At 42.0% G+C, this 16,756-nt stretch overlaps 1 protein-coding gene across 1 annotated transcript; it reads right to left on the reverse strand.

Annotated features, from left to right (window-relative positions):
• Window positions 1–865: 865 nt before the first annotated feature.
• Window positions 866–16,521, reverse strand: INCENP (inner centromere protein). The gene is made up of 17 exons (XM_062576372.1): window positions 16,364–16,521; window positions 16,124–16,237; window positions 14,438–15,231; window positions 12,450–12,501; window positions 12,288–12,321; window positions 9,930–10,008; window positions 9,319–9,370; window positions 8,868–8,985; window positions 8,647–8,781; window positions 6,908–7,017; window positions 6,393–6,513; window positions 5,554–5,676; window positions 4,761–4,933; window positions 4,393–4,483; window positions 3,185–3,298; window positions 1,891–2,050; window positions 866–1,160 (listed from the first exon to the last, which is right to left on the reverse strand). Exons 1-17 carry the CDS (start codon window positions 16,519–16,521, stop codon window positions 946–948), a joined length of 2,643 nt encoding a protein of 880 aa, XP_062432356.1. The 3' UTR covers window positions 866–945.
• Window positions 16,522–16,756: the final 235 nt, after the last annotated feature.

Here is a 16,756-nt window from a genome sequence, read left to right on the forward strand (position 1 = left end):
GAGTTTTGATAACACTCCATCTGACACTGTCTTACAGAACATGCGAAGTGCAAGACAAAGGCCTAAAAATAAAACCTTTGAGGCTGACTAAATGAAATAAGCACAGGGAGGAGAGAGTAAACCGAGGATTAAGGCTTAACTCATCATTTCAATCCAATCTGTGCTACAAACATGAAATTTAAGTTGAAAGAAATTGTATCAGAACATCTGTAAAATTTTGTTTCAAGAAGCCTAGAATAACAAAGCCTGCTTGTGCTAGTTTAGATTTTTCTGGGAGACATGGAGAGTCTTTCTCCAAGAAATAAAGAAAGGTCAATAAAGAAAAAACCTTACAGTAACTTCCCAGAGCTGTAGTAACATCATTATCAATATAGCTTATCCATACAATTGCACTTGATGTTGACAAAGTCTGAGTGAAAAAACAATCAAATTTTTGCAATCTGCAGACGAAGATCATACCTGCTAGTATCTTGTTCTTGGAGCAGTTCAATAACATATATTTGGATTCTACCCAAGATGCATGCAGTGGTCATTAGCTGTGCAAGTACTCTGGTTTTAGCCTTGGGATGGGCAGGAACAGTACTGACATACAACCTTCCTCTACAGCTGGCAGTAGCTACCAGGCTTGCTTGGCTGAAGAAGGAAGGATCATATTGCTTTAGGTGATGAGTTCTGATGACCTAAAGGTCTAAGCATTTCCTAATTTCAGGTTAAGGTTAAAAGGAGACACATCTTTCAGCAGCAAGATCTCCCAAAAATTTGGTTTTGCCAAGTGGTTAAGAAAATAACCCCTCAAGACAGAAAACGCAAAAGGCCCACTAAGAGCTGACATTTATTCAATGCTAATACCTAAAGATTTACCGGCACTGAATAGTAACTTTTCTCCCCTCACCTAGATACAGAAATGCATAGCCACTATTCCACAAGAGACAGTCACTGCCCACCTCAGTACTTTTTCAGGCAGTACGGCAGACCAAGAACTGATTTGGCACCTGCAAACGGTGGGGAATTCCAGACAGCAGAGCTTGTGCGCTTGAAGTAGCGTGGTTTGCTTTTGTAGAAGATGTCCTCCAGCTTAGGGCTTGCAATCGCCCCAAAGAGTGCATCAACATTGGGTGGGTTGTAGTACTGGCGGATTACAGCTTGACTAAGCTGATTCCCTAGAGAAACAGAAGATTATCATTAATTTATTTTAATTGAAACTGCTGTGTACACTGCTTGCAAGCTCTATGTCCCTGCTCCCCTCATTACTAAGCATACGAGGAGTGAGACAGGAGAAACTCCTGTAACATTTGGTGCCTTAAGGCACACGGGTAATGCCTTAAGCTTCAGCATAGATCACTTGAAGGGTGAATATTGCATGTACTGAATTCTGTTCAGAACCTGAAGTTTACAAGAGGCAAGGTCTCGTAGCTTTTCCTCCTGCAGATACAATTAGTTTCCAGGCAACTTTTTAGCTCCCCTAGGTAGGTGGAACATCAAACAACAGTGGAACTGACACTTTCAGAAGCAGGATAAGAACAGGTCTGGAACTCAGCCTGTGATATCTGGACACAGGTATTGCTTTTTAAAGCCAGTGTCAAGCAGGCTCAAGAGCTCTAATTCAGAATATTCTTCCACTTGCACCAGCAAAATGACACTAGCAGCACAGTTGGCACAGTTTAAAGAGTACTGTCCCCCAATACTAGGCTATGAAGGTCCCAGGTGGCAGAGAACTGACTCAACAGTCCACCCACACTGCCACAGGTTAGCACCTCCATGCAAGCAGGACTAACTAGGAAAAAAAAAAAAAAAAAAAAAAAACGTATACCAGGTCTTATTAGTTGCAGCAGAGCTGCAATAGGGAATGTTGGGAACTCTCAATACAGGTTTCAACCTGCTGACACATACCACTAGCCCAGGCAGGAATGGGCTTTCGGGGCTGGCTTTCATCATCTGTAGAGTCATCACTATTCAGATCCATTCCATAGTTATTTGGATTTATCTTGGGGGGTTTAGGCCCTTTCAGGGCCTGTGGAGTCATCTGGTACGAATTGCATACAGGAGAATTCTAGAAGATGGATATAACAGTCATTAGCTACAATAGCATAGCACTACGTTTCACAGTTGTAGTGGGACACTTGAAAACTAAAATACCTCAGTACTCTACCTCTTGCCCAACTACAACTCTACATTGCCTTCTCCTGTTTAATTAGACTGCTTATGCAGCTATGTATGACATGGACAAGCCAGCAGTACATCTAATATAGAAACAGCAGTTCCACTTGATACAAGCAAGGCATAAATATAGTTGCTACATCCTGAAAGCTGTAGCTGAGCAATTTCCTTCTTCAAATATTCTGCAACTAAAACTCTTGGTCTTGTTTAATAATATTAAATTGAACATTATCTTCTTCAGAAATGCAATATAGCACATATCAGCTCAGGACAAATTCTTATAATAAATTTGATAGAAACAGCATGATTGAGTGAAATGCAAAAAAAGTTGAAGAAAAACACAGAATAGATGAAAAGTTAGAACTGTATGTTTCACCAATCACAAAATGTAAATCAGTTCTTAAGAGGAATAAGTGCCTCTAGGAAACTGGAAACAGTTTTGCTCCTTAAAACAGTCATGAAATACAGCCTATGAAAGTAATTTCACTATTTTTGCATTTAAAGATTAAAATACATTGCTTTGCAAGCAGGTAGAATAAAGATCCTTATATTCGTCTTAAATGCTCCAGACAAAAATATTCACTTCCAGGGATCATCAAGTCACATCAGAAGAGTTCACAAATGCAATACTGGCCCACAGACTCTGCTGCCATCCTGTGGCTGTTTACATCTTTGAACTTAAATATTGCTATTTAAGCATCTGATGTTTGTGGGGATCAGTATTCAAACTGAAGAAAATCAGAGAAGCAAAGGAACTTTAATAGCCACCCCCTTGTACTGACAACTAGAAAACCATAACAAATGCTTGTTGTTTCCATTCCCTCCTTTACACTTCAAGCCATTTACAGAAGGCCACCTGGAGTCAGCCTCAGATAACTAGGATAAGATTTTATAGGATCTCTTCATTATTGAAATGGAATAAAAAAACATATGGTAAAACTGCCCATGGCAACAACACATTAGTGCTGGAATCAGAGTTCTCTGATGTGATCCCTTAAAGAAATTCCACCAGAGAGAGCAGAATTACCTCTTTCTTTTCTAGGTGCTGTGTTTGGGCTACATCTTTAGTCTTTTGTTCCTCTGGCAGTGTCTTGTCTTCTTGCTCCTGCCTCTTCTTCTCTGCTAGCCACTGCTCCTCCTGCTGGCAAGCCCACGTCACAAATGAATTAAGTTTAACTTCATTAACTAAGCTATTCTACTAACCCAGGAATCCATTTATTTGGCACAAAAAAAAAATCTAAATATCTAATTGGAAGTCTGAACGCCATACAGATGGTAAACAAAAACAATGCAGGACAAGTGGCGCACCAGACAAGCACTCTCCCACCAGTTGCCCGTCAACTTCATGAAGCTGACGCAGTAAGGCTTGCTGGGCACACTAGAATCCCCACCAAGGAATGCAACTCCCTGAAGGCAGTCAGACTTTTGCCGTCAGTTGCTAACCACAGCTCTATCAAGTAGAATGACAATGACATAACACAAAGGTCGGGCTGTTTCCAGCTGTGCTTTCTACTCTCCCATTGGAATTATCTTGAAACAGAAGTGTGAATTCTCATAATTCTTTTATAAAGTCAAAAAAGCAACAGTCCAAATAGCAAAGGGATTCCTGTAAAATCTCATTAGTTGTGAGGAAAATCCTTTAAAAGGGGCATTCCAAGAGTCATTTGAATAACCTTTGGGCTATTAGTCTCTGTTCAGGTGAAAACACATGTTCCTACTCAAGTAAAGCCTCAACGTGCCCAGCTACATCAGAAGTTTCTTCTTCAGTGCTACAAGCAGAAAAGCCTGCTTAGTTATTCTGTGCTGTCCTGACCATTGCAGAAAATAACCTGACAAAGTTTACTGTCTGTGCTTGTGTTTCTGTAGCAAACGGCACAAGTATAAAATTAAGATGTTGCTTCTTAGAAGCCTGGGCTTATTTATTGTTTGATACAGAGACAGGTGTGGACACATTTGGGCACAAAGGGGGAAGAGCCACAAACTTCAATTTCATTTGATGTGTGCAATATCTGTCCTGTCTTCTTGCACTGCTGCCATCTCAGGGGAGCGAGCACCATATTTTGAAAAGGACACAGAGTACACTCTGCAGATAAAAGCACCTTTTAACTGAAGTCCAGAAGTGCAACAACTGAAGGTTCTTAGAAGCAGCTGAGCTATGGAGCTGTTAACAGTAACAGCTACTGACATCAGATCCACCTGGCTGTAAGTATCTACCAAGAAACAGGGTTTCCTTACTTCTTTCTTCTCCACCTCCTTGTGGAGCTGTTCTTTAGCAGCCAACACCTCCTTCTGTAGGCGAGCAGCCTTCTCCTGCTGTTCACGTTGCCTGAGAACCAAAGTAAACAGATCATCACACTCAGAACTACACAGGCATATTCCCCAACTCATGGGGCCTGCTGCAAGCCCCGCTTTTCTTACAGCTCTTCAGGGCACTCCCCTCACTGTACACACTACTTTGTCAGGCCCAGAATTTCTTCCTAGCAGCTCATTACCCACAGCTGCGCTGACAGTACAAAACAGCTCTTCTCTGCTAGGACCTTTCAGTAGTGCTTCACTGCAAAATCCTGGCACAAAGTTTAGTGCATAAATGGGTATTATCTTACTTTTCTGCCTGGATCCTCTCCTGCTCCTTCTTCTTCTCCAGCTCCCTCTCTGCAGCCAGCTGCTTCTCTCTCTCTTGTTCTGCTTGCCTCTGCTCAGCAATCTTCCTGGCACGTTCCTGCTCTTCTTCCTTCTTCTTCTGCATTAGCTCTCTGTGCCGACGTTCCTCCTCCTCCTAGTAAGTGCAAGACAAGTTACTCACCCTACATTGTACAGGAACAGCTTCCAGAACAAACAAAACTAGGGTCAGCTTTTTTGAGCTGATCCTCAGCACCTATCACTACAGCAGCAAAACACACAACTAACAGGTAGAGCATATGCTTTCAAGGTAGCTACATCATCTTTTCAGTGATTTTTCATACTGGCCTTACTCTGTCCACCATGCACCCCACAGGGCCCAATGGCCACCATGCCACTCCACAAGCGGCAGAGGTGACAGATTAAGCTATGTTACTTCTTCCCACATAACTGTCCAGTTTCCTTAACCGAGAAACTTAATAGTTGCTGATTCATAAATTAAGGTCTTCAGTAAGAATCTGGCCAGGATTGCAGAAGAAATGTGTCTTGTAGTCATCAATAACAGCTCACAACATATTGTAAAAGGAAGCACAGCACTGCAGAGAGCTTTAAGCCTAAGCTTATTTCCTCACCAGTAGCAAAATTTTCACTCAGTTTCTTAGTGTAAATATGTTTACTGGCCTCCTCACCTACAAGATTGTGGCAGATCACAGCCCTGCTAACTGCATGCGAAATGACAGGCAACAGACATATTAACACATGAACCCCAGGACAGACCTGTTGCAGTGCTTTTTGTTTTCTGGCCTCCTCATCATGCCTGCGTCGGGCCTCTGCGTCTTCCATTTTCTTGGCAGCTGCTTTCTTTTTGATTTTTTCTTCTGCCAACCTTTCTTCCCGCACCTAAAATAGGCAGAGAACTGTCCCATCTGAGACTAAGGTATTCAGCCAGATACATGTGTATGTGAAGTACCAAAACAGTAAATCTCAAAGATGAAGAGCTCCCACCCTCTTACAAAGCAAAGGCTTCTTCTTTGCCACTGGCAGTCAATGGAGCCTGTGCATTATTTTTAAACAGTAATAGTTAGGGAAACAGCCTTCCTTTGGATTTCCACAGGAAGGATTAAGATTCTGTTATTTTTACACCTAATAAAATGTATTCTGATGTTTTTTGTTGTAAGAATCATAAAATAAGTAAAGCACATAAAGGTAATTGAAGGCAGATGAACAATTGTTATGACCCTATTGCAAGTTTTCTGAAAACCTCAGATACAAGGAATTCTGGAGAAAGTATGCTTATTTTCACCCGTTCATCTATTAGTCAAACAGGAAAACAACTTGAGGTAAACAAAGCCAGCCTAAATACATCCCATTTAGATTAAAAGCTTTGTTTTCCAGAATTATTAATCTGCTATTAGCTGTAACTAAGACCAATACAGCAGCTCAAACTCACTGAATGCCTGGTTTTTGGAAAGATCTTTATTCAAAGATTTTCCAGTTCATTCTCTGGATTTCAGCAGCCTCAGCTTCTCTTCTGGAAGGCACATTAGCACAGCATGATTTACCTCAATGGATTCTTTGCTCTCCACAACGAACTCTACAGATACACTGGGTCTTACCTTCTCAGTCTTTTCATCAAACAGAGCTATCTTCTGCTCAATGCGCCTTTTCCTCTCTTCCTCCATTTGCTCTGCCCGTTCCCGAGCTTGTAACACTTTGCGCAGACGCTCTTCACGTTTCCTGTAGGACACAGCCTAACTTTATCAATGTAGCCTAGATGAGTTGTAAGGTCTGTGGAAGGAACTCAAATATAAAGCAAAAAGACAAAGCTCTTGGGCAGCATGAAATTCCATGAACTAAGTAGGTCATTAGTTTAAATATCAGCAATATTTTTAAAGCTTCATCTGAGACAGGGGACTTAAGGCGAAAGTCTGAATTGGCAATCAGGTGAAAAAGTTGAACTTTTTAGTAGCATCCTAGATAGACACTAACAGAACAAATATCATCTTACAGTGCGAGAGCAAGCTAACAGGAATTTTTGTTGCATGTATAGACTCTGCAAGACAAGTGACCTAGATGCAAGGACCTACAAGCCCAGAGAGCAATATGGACAAGGTAGAAAGCATATACTCACAGCTTTGCCTCTTCTAATCGCCGCTTCTTTTCTTCTTCCAATTTCTGTTTTCTCAGCTGTTCAGCCTCTTGCTTTTTCCTCAGTGTCTCTAGCTTCTGCCTCTCCTTTTCCTGAGGTTGATTAAAAAGTGATTATACCAAACTGCAAGGGCTTCTTTCTACCCCAGTGTGCTCAGGTAATTATGGACACAGAGACAACACCAAGGAGCTGTAGCCACAGCCACAACCAGGGGACAAGCTTGAGAAAGAGCTCAAGTAGCTTATGATGTGGTCATACCTAGTTGGGAACAGATGCAATGAAAAACAAGGCAGTAGTGTTAATCTTTAAGAGCAAGAGGAGCTTGGAAATTGAAATAGAACCATCAGCTCCTAAAGTCCAAGAAGTTTCTGTAGAGGCTGCAGACAACACCACGACTTACACCAAAAAAAGAACCAAAAAAGTATTATCACTGCCAAGCATTACCACTGATTTCCTGTAGATTTATAGGGAGAGATGATACTCTAGGAAACACCTTGCTCACTTCAAATCAAAATTCCCATTGGCTTCTTTGCTTCCCACAAAGATTTATCTCACAGTAAACAACCATTTAGAGTCCTTATAGTTTGTCTCAGACACACAGTCAGCCCCATATACCACCTGCACAGAAATGCAGCGCATTTCCCCATTTTCGCAAACAATCCAGCTAACACAACCTAAGTATATTTATCAATCAGAAGAGCAAGATACAGCCAGAACTAAAGTCACAGCAAACAGATTAAGACAAACTAATTCAATGTTAGATTGAGTACAGCAATTGCCAAGTTATGGCAGCCCTAGGCTCAAAGCAAGTAAAATCACTGATAAGCAGGGTAAATATTCAGGTGATTAGTTTATGCTATGCTCCATATTGCAGTAAATTGGTTGTTATTTGTACCTAAACTAGCTAATTTAGAACTAACAATTATATCTTATTTTTCAAGTGTTGTTTAGTTTGTTTAGTGCTCAGATAAAACAGGTCACTGAGGGGAAGCTGCCTGCATTGGAATGAAACCTAAAATACAACATTCAATGGAACAGAAGTAAAGGATTCACTGATCGGAAGAGTTCTCTCATCACATCAGCTCATTCACCAGTATGGAGATTAATCTCACTCATGTTCCTGCTGACATTAAAAGTTAAATCCTTCATCACTTCAACAGATGAGAAGTTTATCATTAGGGAATAGAGCAAGACTCATTAAGTAACAGCTGACAAAATATGACACCTTTAAGCAATACATACAGGCTAGAAGTCAGAAAACTTTAGTTTTTGCAAGATGTCTTCTGCATAAACAGAGCATGAAGGAAACCAACTCCCTTTGGAAGTCTAGAACCAGACCCTCTCAAATTCCATCTGCCCAAGAAACTACTCTGCTTTAGGTACAGGAACTTCCCCCATGATGCTGTAAACTTGAGTGTGGAATTGCATACCTCACTATAAGCAACACAGGCCTGTTATCTAATCTTTGTTAACAACTGGTTGCAACAATTAATACTCCGTCGATATCAATGCTTATTAGATTTGAACGTTGGCATACTCCTTCCACTAACCCATTCAGGACAAGTTCCTATTTCTTCCTGTAAGGCTGAGTTAGCTGGGTTGTTTGCTTCCTAAGTATATTATTCCTTGGTTTATTATGGGTTGTGAATTTTGTTTGGTATCTGTGCTTTAACTTGGACACCCACCATCTCCGAGGCTATGACTTAAGAGTCTCGTCTTACCTTAGGATCAGTTTGGAGAGGAGTGTTGTACCTGATAAAAGATTTCATTACACCATTTCTCCCCACAGAACTTGGGGTCATAAGGAGTTGGTTCTTCTGCACAGTGTGCAAAAATGTTTTGAAAGGACGTACAACCTGTGAGAAGAATGCCAAAGTGATCCTCAGGAGACTAAATAGGCAAGGGGTCTAGGTGCAGTGTATCAGGAATGCAAGCATCTTACTTTACTGGCTGGACAGGGAGGGGATGGGGTCTTTCTTCTTGGAGGAGAAAGCCCTCCATCTTCTGCTTGCTGATTGTCATAGCGTTGATCCACAGCTCTTTTGTAACTTGGCTTTCTCCTGCGAGGAAAAAATATAGATCATTATACGTGGTAAACCCTCCTGAGTGCCAGAGTCAGGTTTAAAAAAAACACTGTCCAAACTTTTCTAGTTTAAAAGAAATTTCATTTTGTATACTCAAGTAGCTATTGAAGAAAATCTTTCTAATATGAAGGAAGACACAAATTAAATCCTCTTCTCGTTACAGGCAAAGAAGCCTCATTGCAAAAATTTCTTAGTCACAAAACATTGAAGCCATTCAACAATGTTTCAGTGTTGACCCTACTTTGAGCAGGGACCAGGACTAGAGATCTCCAGAGGCCCCTTCCAACCTGGATGATTCTATGAATATACCTGGCACTCTGGGGTGGTTCCTGGGTTTCTTCATTCTTATTTAAGTTACTTTCTGAAAGAAAACATAGTTACTCAGTTAGTTCTAGCCAAAAAAAAAAAAATCCATTCTGGCAGAGTTTTGAGTACAGACATACTTAGGAGCTCTCTCTCCTGACTAAATATGCCTAACAAATTATGCACAGCACGACCTTATTTGCTTTCAGCAAGTAACCACACAGCATCATTCAAAGCATAAAGTAAAGCTGTCTGAAATCATCTGTTATGCAGTTTGCATTAATACAATGCTGTGATGCTCTGCAAAGCTTCAGAGCAACTGCCTGCTTCTGCATTCAACTAGCCCTTCCAGGAACTTGCTAACATATCCCTCCACCCTTATTACATCACAGCCTATTTCTACGCATTTCCCTGGGCAGAAAAGACAACTCCAGCACAGAACTTCCAGTTCTTAACCTCTTGAAAGAAATCTTTGCTTGTCAAAGATCAGATTAGTCTTTCATTTTTAACCTGATCAGGCTCTCAAACAAAATAGCTAATCTTTCAGATTTCCTGGTCTCCCAACAAAGCCATGGCTTCATTTAAATTTCTGCTTGAAAGAAGCCTCTGGAAGTTACCTTTGTTGTTAGTCTCCTCCAGCTGTTCATTTCTGCTGAGATTTTGAGTGTGAAGTGACGTTCTTGGACTTTGGAGATTCTGTAGAAAAAGCAAATAGGTTTTAGCACAATTCTCACACAGAAACAGCCACTTACTGTTTCAAACCATGATGTCATACTGATTTAGACAGTTTGCAATATTGCAAGGGAATACATACTAGAAAGTAGTGGTACCAGCACCTAGACTTAAGTCCTTAGCTCCAGCTGTGAAAGATATTTCAGGACACCACCTTACTAAACTCCTTGCTGTCATGTCATCACTAGAAGCACAGACTTTAACATGGAGCATGAATGCACACAATGTGGGATTTGCTACTCCAACTGAACAAGCAAACTCATAAGCCATTAAGGACAAAGCTTTCCAAGATGGTTATCAGTTTATGGTTGCTGGAGTCCAGGCAAAGAATCAGGCACAGCTCATTTTACTTAGCAAGGACAAACAAACAAGCAGAGAGACAGTGACTACAAACAGCTCATGTCCTTGATTTATCTACTTCTGTTACTAATGTAATATGTGCTGCTATTTTGCTTCTCTGCACTTAAACTGGTATGAAATTACTTTAGTTGTAATAATGGTTTTATATGCCTATGGGAAGCCGGCAAAGGCTTTTGAAACCTGCACTTTGCTAGCAATAAAAGCATCACTTCCACTGTAAGTATCAAGACCTGCCCCTCCACCTGACCTTGGCCAGCAGGTAGGCTGGCAGCCACAAATAAGGTGGAAAGAGAAGGCAAAAAGAAGTGTGGAAACTAAGAAAGCAGTCTCATCCAAAGTACAGAGTCTCATACTAAGTATAACATAATAGTAGAAAGGATCTGTAGGCAAACAAAAGCATATGATCTGAAAAACTCAGATATCAGACCTGAGAAAAATCTGGTAACAGCATGTATACAGGTATTATCTTTATCTGTTCCTATGGACACAAACATTTTCTGTTTTGAAGAAGTTGCTGAGTCACTGCATTTTCAAATTACTCAATTCCCAAAAGTAGTCTTTGGCAGGAACTAAACCATGTTTGGTTTGCTGAGAAAAATGCCGATAGAGTGGATAAGGTAACCTAGTGGCCAAGGCTAATAACAAGGTGGGTTATAAGATTTTACTACCAACAGCAGTGGCACAGAAATACAACATGAAGGTCAACAACAGATCAAATACATCACGCAGACTAGAAAAATTGCATTTACAAATGCCTGAGGATGTACAAACAAAAGATTAGTCCTATTCACATATCTGCAAAGCAGATTTCCCCTCCCACTTAACGTTTTCACTTCAAGCTTTTCCACAGCTGTAACTCAGACAAGCTAAAATCATCCATGGCCAATAGAAGAACCGCACTTATTTGAACTTTCAGAGATGGTAGAAAAGCACAGCTAAAAAAGTATGTATAAGCCTGTCCTTCCTTATTGAAGCAGCAGAGCTTCATCATAGAGCATATGATGCTCCATCTACGCTCCAGCATAGAGCTCCATCACTTTCAATAACCAAAGACTGAATTCATGTGATTCTGCACAAAATCCTAGGATTTCTTCCTCATGAGGCCAGTGAGAATTCTGAAGGAAGATGTTTTGACTTGAACGATATTTGCAGATTTCTGTGGTCACCATAACACAAACTGACGAGCTTCATATAATTTGCAGAGCCAATGAAAACGTCAAAAGAAGCTTTTAAAATACCAAAATAGTAATAGTGTCCAAACTCTGCACAACCAAAGTCCTTTTTTAAATTTCAATATTATTTATCCGCATGGATAAAGATTCTGCATTGAATAGTTTGTCTCCAGCAAGAGCCAGAAAGCAGGCCCCTATTCTGAATACCAGCAATACAAAGGTCTGAATTTGGTGCTGTTACATAAGATGAAAAAAAGAGAATACTATTTTCTAATTTCAGCTAGCCTTCACTTTGTAGCATCTCAGATTATAACATGATACTGACAGGATAACTCAACTTGCATCCAAAATAAGCCTCAAGTCACACGTGCTCATTCATTCTCCCAGATAAAACTTTTCTCGTTTTTGTTTTACTGATTTTGGGAACATTGTGATCACATACTGATTTTGGAACATTGTGATTGACTTGACAATATCAAACTTTATCTCTAGTCTGTCTATGGAAGCAGATAGGCTATAAATAGGCTCATGTATGTATTCAACTGCTCTAAGCTTTCTTTATTCAATTTATTCATTTCTTTATACAACCATGTTGACTGAACTTGGCTGTGTTAGAGTCCTCCTAATCCCCCAATAAACAGACGTACTTAACACATTTCAGTCACAAGTTCACACAAACAGAAATATTTTTAACATCTGCTCAAATCTTACCAACTTTGAGGGGGTACAAGGTCCAGAGTGAGGTCTACAAAAAAAAAGGAAAGAAGGCAGCCATGTTTAATAGTTATCTGCAAACAGTGCATTTTTTAATCAAAAATGCCACTGAAAAAGTCTCCAACCATGAGCTAAAGGAATCTCTTTAGGTAGCCTCACCCAGTTTTGAAAACTGTTTCTTCATCCACTGGCACTTCTCCAGACCTAGGACCTGAATGGAAAGAAAAGCCAAAACTATAATACACAAGTACAAGCTAGGACTCATTTAAGACTTTGTAGAGGCATTTGCTCTGCCTCCTGTGTTACTGCCCTGCAATTCAGAAGCATGCTGCTTCAAGCAAGGGCAACTTAGGTGGCACTAGAAAAAACATTGCCTGCAATTACAGATGAGTTCAAAGTGAAATTTCATGTGCTTACATTAAGACTGACAAGTCTGGGGCTCAGATTCATTTTGTAGGACCATATCCAAACACAAGCATTATTTACAGTCAGAGTGCTGCTTCCTGCTAAGTATTCCAGCTACCTCAATGCTATCTAGCTTTGAAGTATCAACAAAGACTGTAAACCACTATTAAGGAGGAGATGTAGCCTCCATATTAGAGAAGCGTAGACATTGCAGTCGCTGTGAGAATATGGAGCGTGCTGCATCAGGGCTCCCATACTTCCATTCGAGAATTTACAAAAATACAAACACCCGTGTTGTACCCACATCCAGTGCAATCTGAAGCAGAGACAACAGAGGTCTGTGGAACTGCTTAATACCTATGCAACAGCCACACACTTTGGACCTTCAGACATTAACCAGCTTGACTGGAGCTGCCTGAAACATCAGTTATTCTCCTTACATCCAGTACTTCAAACTGTGCAGAAAAGTCTTCTCAGGTTTTGCTAACAGAGGGAAGGAATAAAACCTTCCTTAAGTATTTAGACCACATAAGATAAAAAACTTCTGTGCCACTTCATCTAAACTACAGCTGAGAACACCATTCCTACAATTTCATTTTTACTTAGGGAACCCGCAGAGCAGAGTCAGAAGCTAACACAGAGCTCTTGCATTACCCTGTTACCAACACAGGGAAAGCCACAGGGAGCACAGTATTGTGTTTCTGGAAGATCATTCCGACAGAACAGTTGGTTGAGTTGGTATGAAGAAAAAATGTTAAAGTGTTTGTCTAAACATATCCAGTTTTTGCTGTACAAGTATAATATTTCAAGACGCTTCAGTTTTATACAATACAAATCCTACACAACAAGAACACTGTAGAATAAAACATTACAGCAACACTCTTTCAACTACTATCCTTTGAACCAAGTATGCTGTGCAAAACAGCCAATCTCTCCGGAACTTCTGACACCCTGAACCACACAGGGAAGCCTCTCTTGCATCATCTGCATTTCAGGAGTCATTTATTTATTCATCACTTAATAGGCACTTGTTTTTTGTCTGCTGCTCAGCTCAATAGAAATGATACCATCACTTTGTTTTCTTGCAGTAAATTCAATGATCACATCTAGCAGCAAGAACATTTAGAACATTTAAATCAGTTTACATTCTTCACAGAAGTGTCTCTACTGTAACTTAAAATGGTCTTCCAAACTTTTGTAATAGATTTACAGAGTTCAGCCTCAAAATTTTCTTCTCAAAACTGGAGTTCTAGAGCTATGAGCAGATTCTGTTTAAAGAGCAGTAGATTAAAAAAAAAATAGCCACCTTGTTTCCCAGAAAACACACAAGCTTTTGTGAGAGCCTATACCCCTTTTAAGAAGCGGTTGCTGCTAGGAGCTGCTTAAGAGCCCCATCCATTGGCTTCCTTTTTAACTTGACAAGCAGCCACTGAAGACACTTAGAAGGCCTTAAGCTATTCTCCCATGTGATAAACAAGGCCAAATTTGTAGGCTGTAAGTTATTAGCTAGCACAGTTAATACATCAAAGGTTTCTCTATACAGCTAGGTTTCTAGAAAGCCACTTGAACACACATTTATCTGAATGTTTGTCTAACCTAGGAAGATCACCCACTCTACCTAGATGGAAAAATCAGCTGTGTAACATAGCTTTTCTTCAGCAGTAGAAAGCAGCAAAGCAACAAAGTAAATACAAATAGCTCAAAGCAAAACTTTTCTGATAACAGATAACATTCAAACTTACAGTTCATGCGACTGGAGGACACAGATGTCTTTTGAGCTGCCTTCCTCTTAACCATTGTCCTGCTGACAGATTTCCGGATCATACTTTCCCTTTTGCTGGCTAGTGAGTATTTCTCTGCCAACGAGGTCCTGCGAATCATGGAAGGCCTACCCATCAGACTTCTGCGCACCGAGCGACGGCTCAACCTAGAGCCTGTAGGAGTCCCTGGACTATCCCTTATACATCGGGGAAGCTCCTTCTCAGGCTCCTCATTATGCTCTGGTACCTGAGAAGAGACATCTACCTCCTCCACCTTATGCTCTTCATTTACAGTGACTGTAGTATCAGCTGCATTTGCAATCTTCAACTTAGATGCACTCCTGCTTTCTCCTGTGTCTTTTGCCTCAGGGGTATGAGGCACCGCCAACATAGAGGCTGCAAGCACAGGCTGCAATTTTGCAGCACTGCTTTCCTTTGGAGAAGCATCATTTGGGTGCAATAGGATGGTTGTGGAGACCTTCTCTGCTGATTTAGATACACTCTTCTGCACGTGTAACTCAGCACTGATGCGATCACTGACACTAATTTCTACTAAAGGAATTTTCCCTTCTACTGTCTGGATAGAAGGCAGGGACTCAGCAGGGGCTTCTGAGCACTTAGCAGGCGTTGCCCTCTGGGATCTTGTCAGTTGCTGAGATGGGGAGACTTCTTCAGCCACAGCCCTGATTAGTTCTAAGTTTTCTTTATTTTGAAGTCTTTGAGAATATCGCTTGGAGGGTGCTGGTTTGATGCTGCTTTTCCGCCGTCTAGATAATCTAACAATAGAAACAGCATGTTAGGCTGGAACTGGATTCAGGAATAGACACAAATTCCTAACAAAACAGCTACGTATCTATCCATTTAGAGATTAGAGATCACTATTTTCTGACTGAAAACACAGTAAATAAAAATAGTTTGCCCACATGTCTGTGAGGCCTCTGTACAGCAATTTACTAGTGTTCTGTAAAGCATGTGCTAGAAACAGCATAGGGCTTGAAGCACTCCCTTAGATAAATTGGAATGCGCAGGGATAACAAAACTGAAAGATGTAGGAGAACCAATTTAAGAGTTCAATGTACTCAGAAAACTAATTAAAATAACATTTTAGGAAAGAAGAGTGCCAGAGAAAGAAAAAATACAGACATATAAGAAGAAACTGACTGACAAAAGTCAAGATATTTACACAGTGCATTTTCAACAGAGAACCTTGATGTTATAACACATTTAGACCACTAGGTTAATAACAGCTCTGGAATGAAACACATAACTGAACCTTTAATAGTACAAAAGAACAAGAATTAGAGAAAAGATTATGGGGAGACAACTGTCTTTGCGCAACGTTCGTTTCTCAAGCAAGCTTTTCCAGGCTTTCAGAAGCTTACACCTATCTTTAGGCTTCCTTCAAAATAAGCCTTTGTATTATGTCTTTAATCAAGTTATCCTTTCTCATAAAACCGCTTTTCAGTTGTGACTTTTTGGACCCCAAGCAGCAGTAACTTCATGCTTTCTCCCCAGCTCCTGGCCTCTAGCCCCAGCTTTCCGGGAGTGAAAAGGGGCAGGCCGCCACGGTGGAGGCGGGGACCCTTCCCGCCCTAAGAGCCCCGGGGAGGGAGGGGACGACCCCGGGGCGCTCGCTGAGCGCGCAGCGGCCGGCGGCGCCGGGCTTACCTCTTCCTGCCCAGCTCCTGGGTCTCGTCTTGCAGGACGGACAGGCGCTTCCTCCTCTGCCGGTTCCGCTGCGACGGCGTCTTGGGCATCAGCTCCGGCTCGTCGCTGTAGTGGCTGCGCGGCAGGGAACGGGGGGAAGAGAGATGAGGGTAGAGGCCCGACAGGGAGAGGCCGCTAACAGCGCCTAACGGTCCGGTCCGGCGCCTGAGGGAAGCGGGGGGATGGGAGGGGGGAAGGTACCTGCTGAACATCCTGGCCGCCTCCTCGCGGATCTCGCGCAGCCACACCAGGTCCGTGTCATCCACCTGCCGCAGGAACTCCGCCAGCCGCCAGTTACACAGCGCCGGCAGCTGCACCGGGCCCTTTGTCGTTGTTGTCGCCGCCGCCGCCGCCGCCATCGCCTCGGCAATAGCTCCTCGCCGCGCCGGCCCTAACCGCCCGGCCCCGCCTTCCTGCCGCGCTGCGCGCCTGGAATTCAAACCTAACGCCCGGCCCGCGCGTCACCGCCCCGCCAGCCTATCGCCTGCAAGCCGCCCCGAGCGCGCCCTTCCCATTGGCCGGCGGGAGGCACCGGAGCGCTCAAAATCTAGGCTCCTGGGGGAGGCCCCGCTGAGGAGGCGGGGACTGCCCAGG

The sequence above is a fragment of the Rhea pennata genome, chromosome 5, assembly GCF_028389875.1.
Source record: "Rhea pennata isolate bPtePen1 chromosome 5, bPtePen1.pri, whole genome shotgun sequence".
Lineage (NCBI taxonomy): Eukaryota > Metazoa > Chordata > Aves > Rheiformes > Rheidae > Rhea > Rhea pennata.

Excerpts from the sequence above, each read along its gene's own strand:
- INCENP (XM_062576372.1), bottom strand. The coding sequence starts at position 16,521 with ATGGCGGCGGCGGCGGCGGCGACAACAACGACAAAGGGCCCGGTGCAG. Across the intron at positions 7,018-8,646 it reads CTCTCCAAACTGATCCTAAG|GAAAAGGAGAGGCAGAAGCT; the intron begins GTAAGACGAGAC and ends AATCAACCTCAG. Across the intron at positions 6,514-6,907 it reads CGATTAGAAGAGGCAAAGCT|GAAACGTGAAGAGCGTCTGC; the intron begins GTGAGTATATGC and ends TGTGTCCTACAG.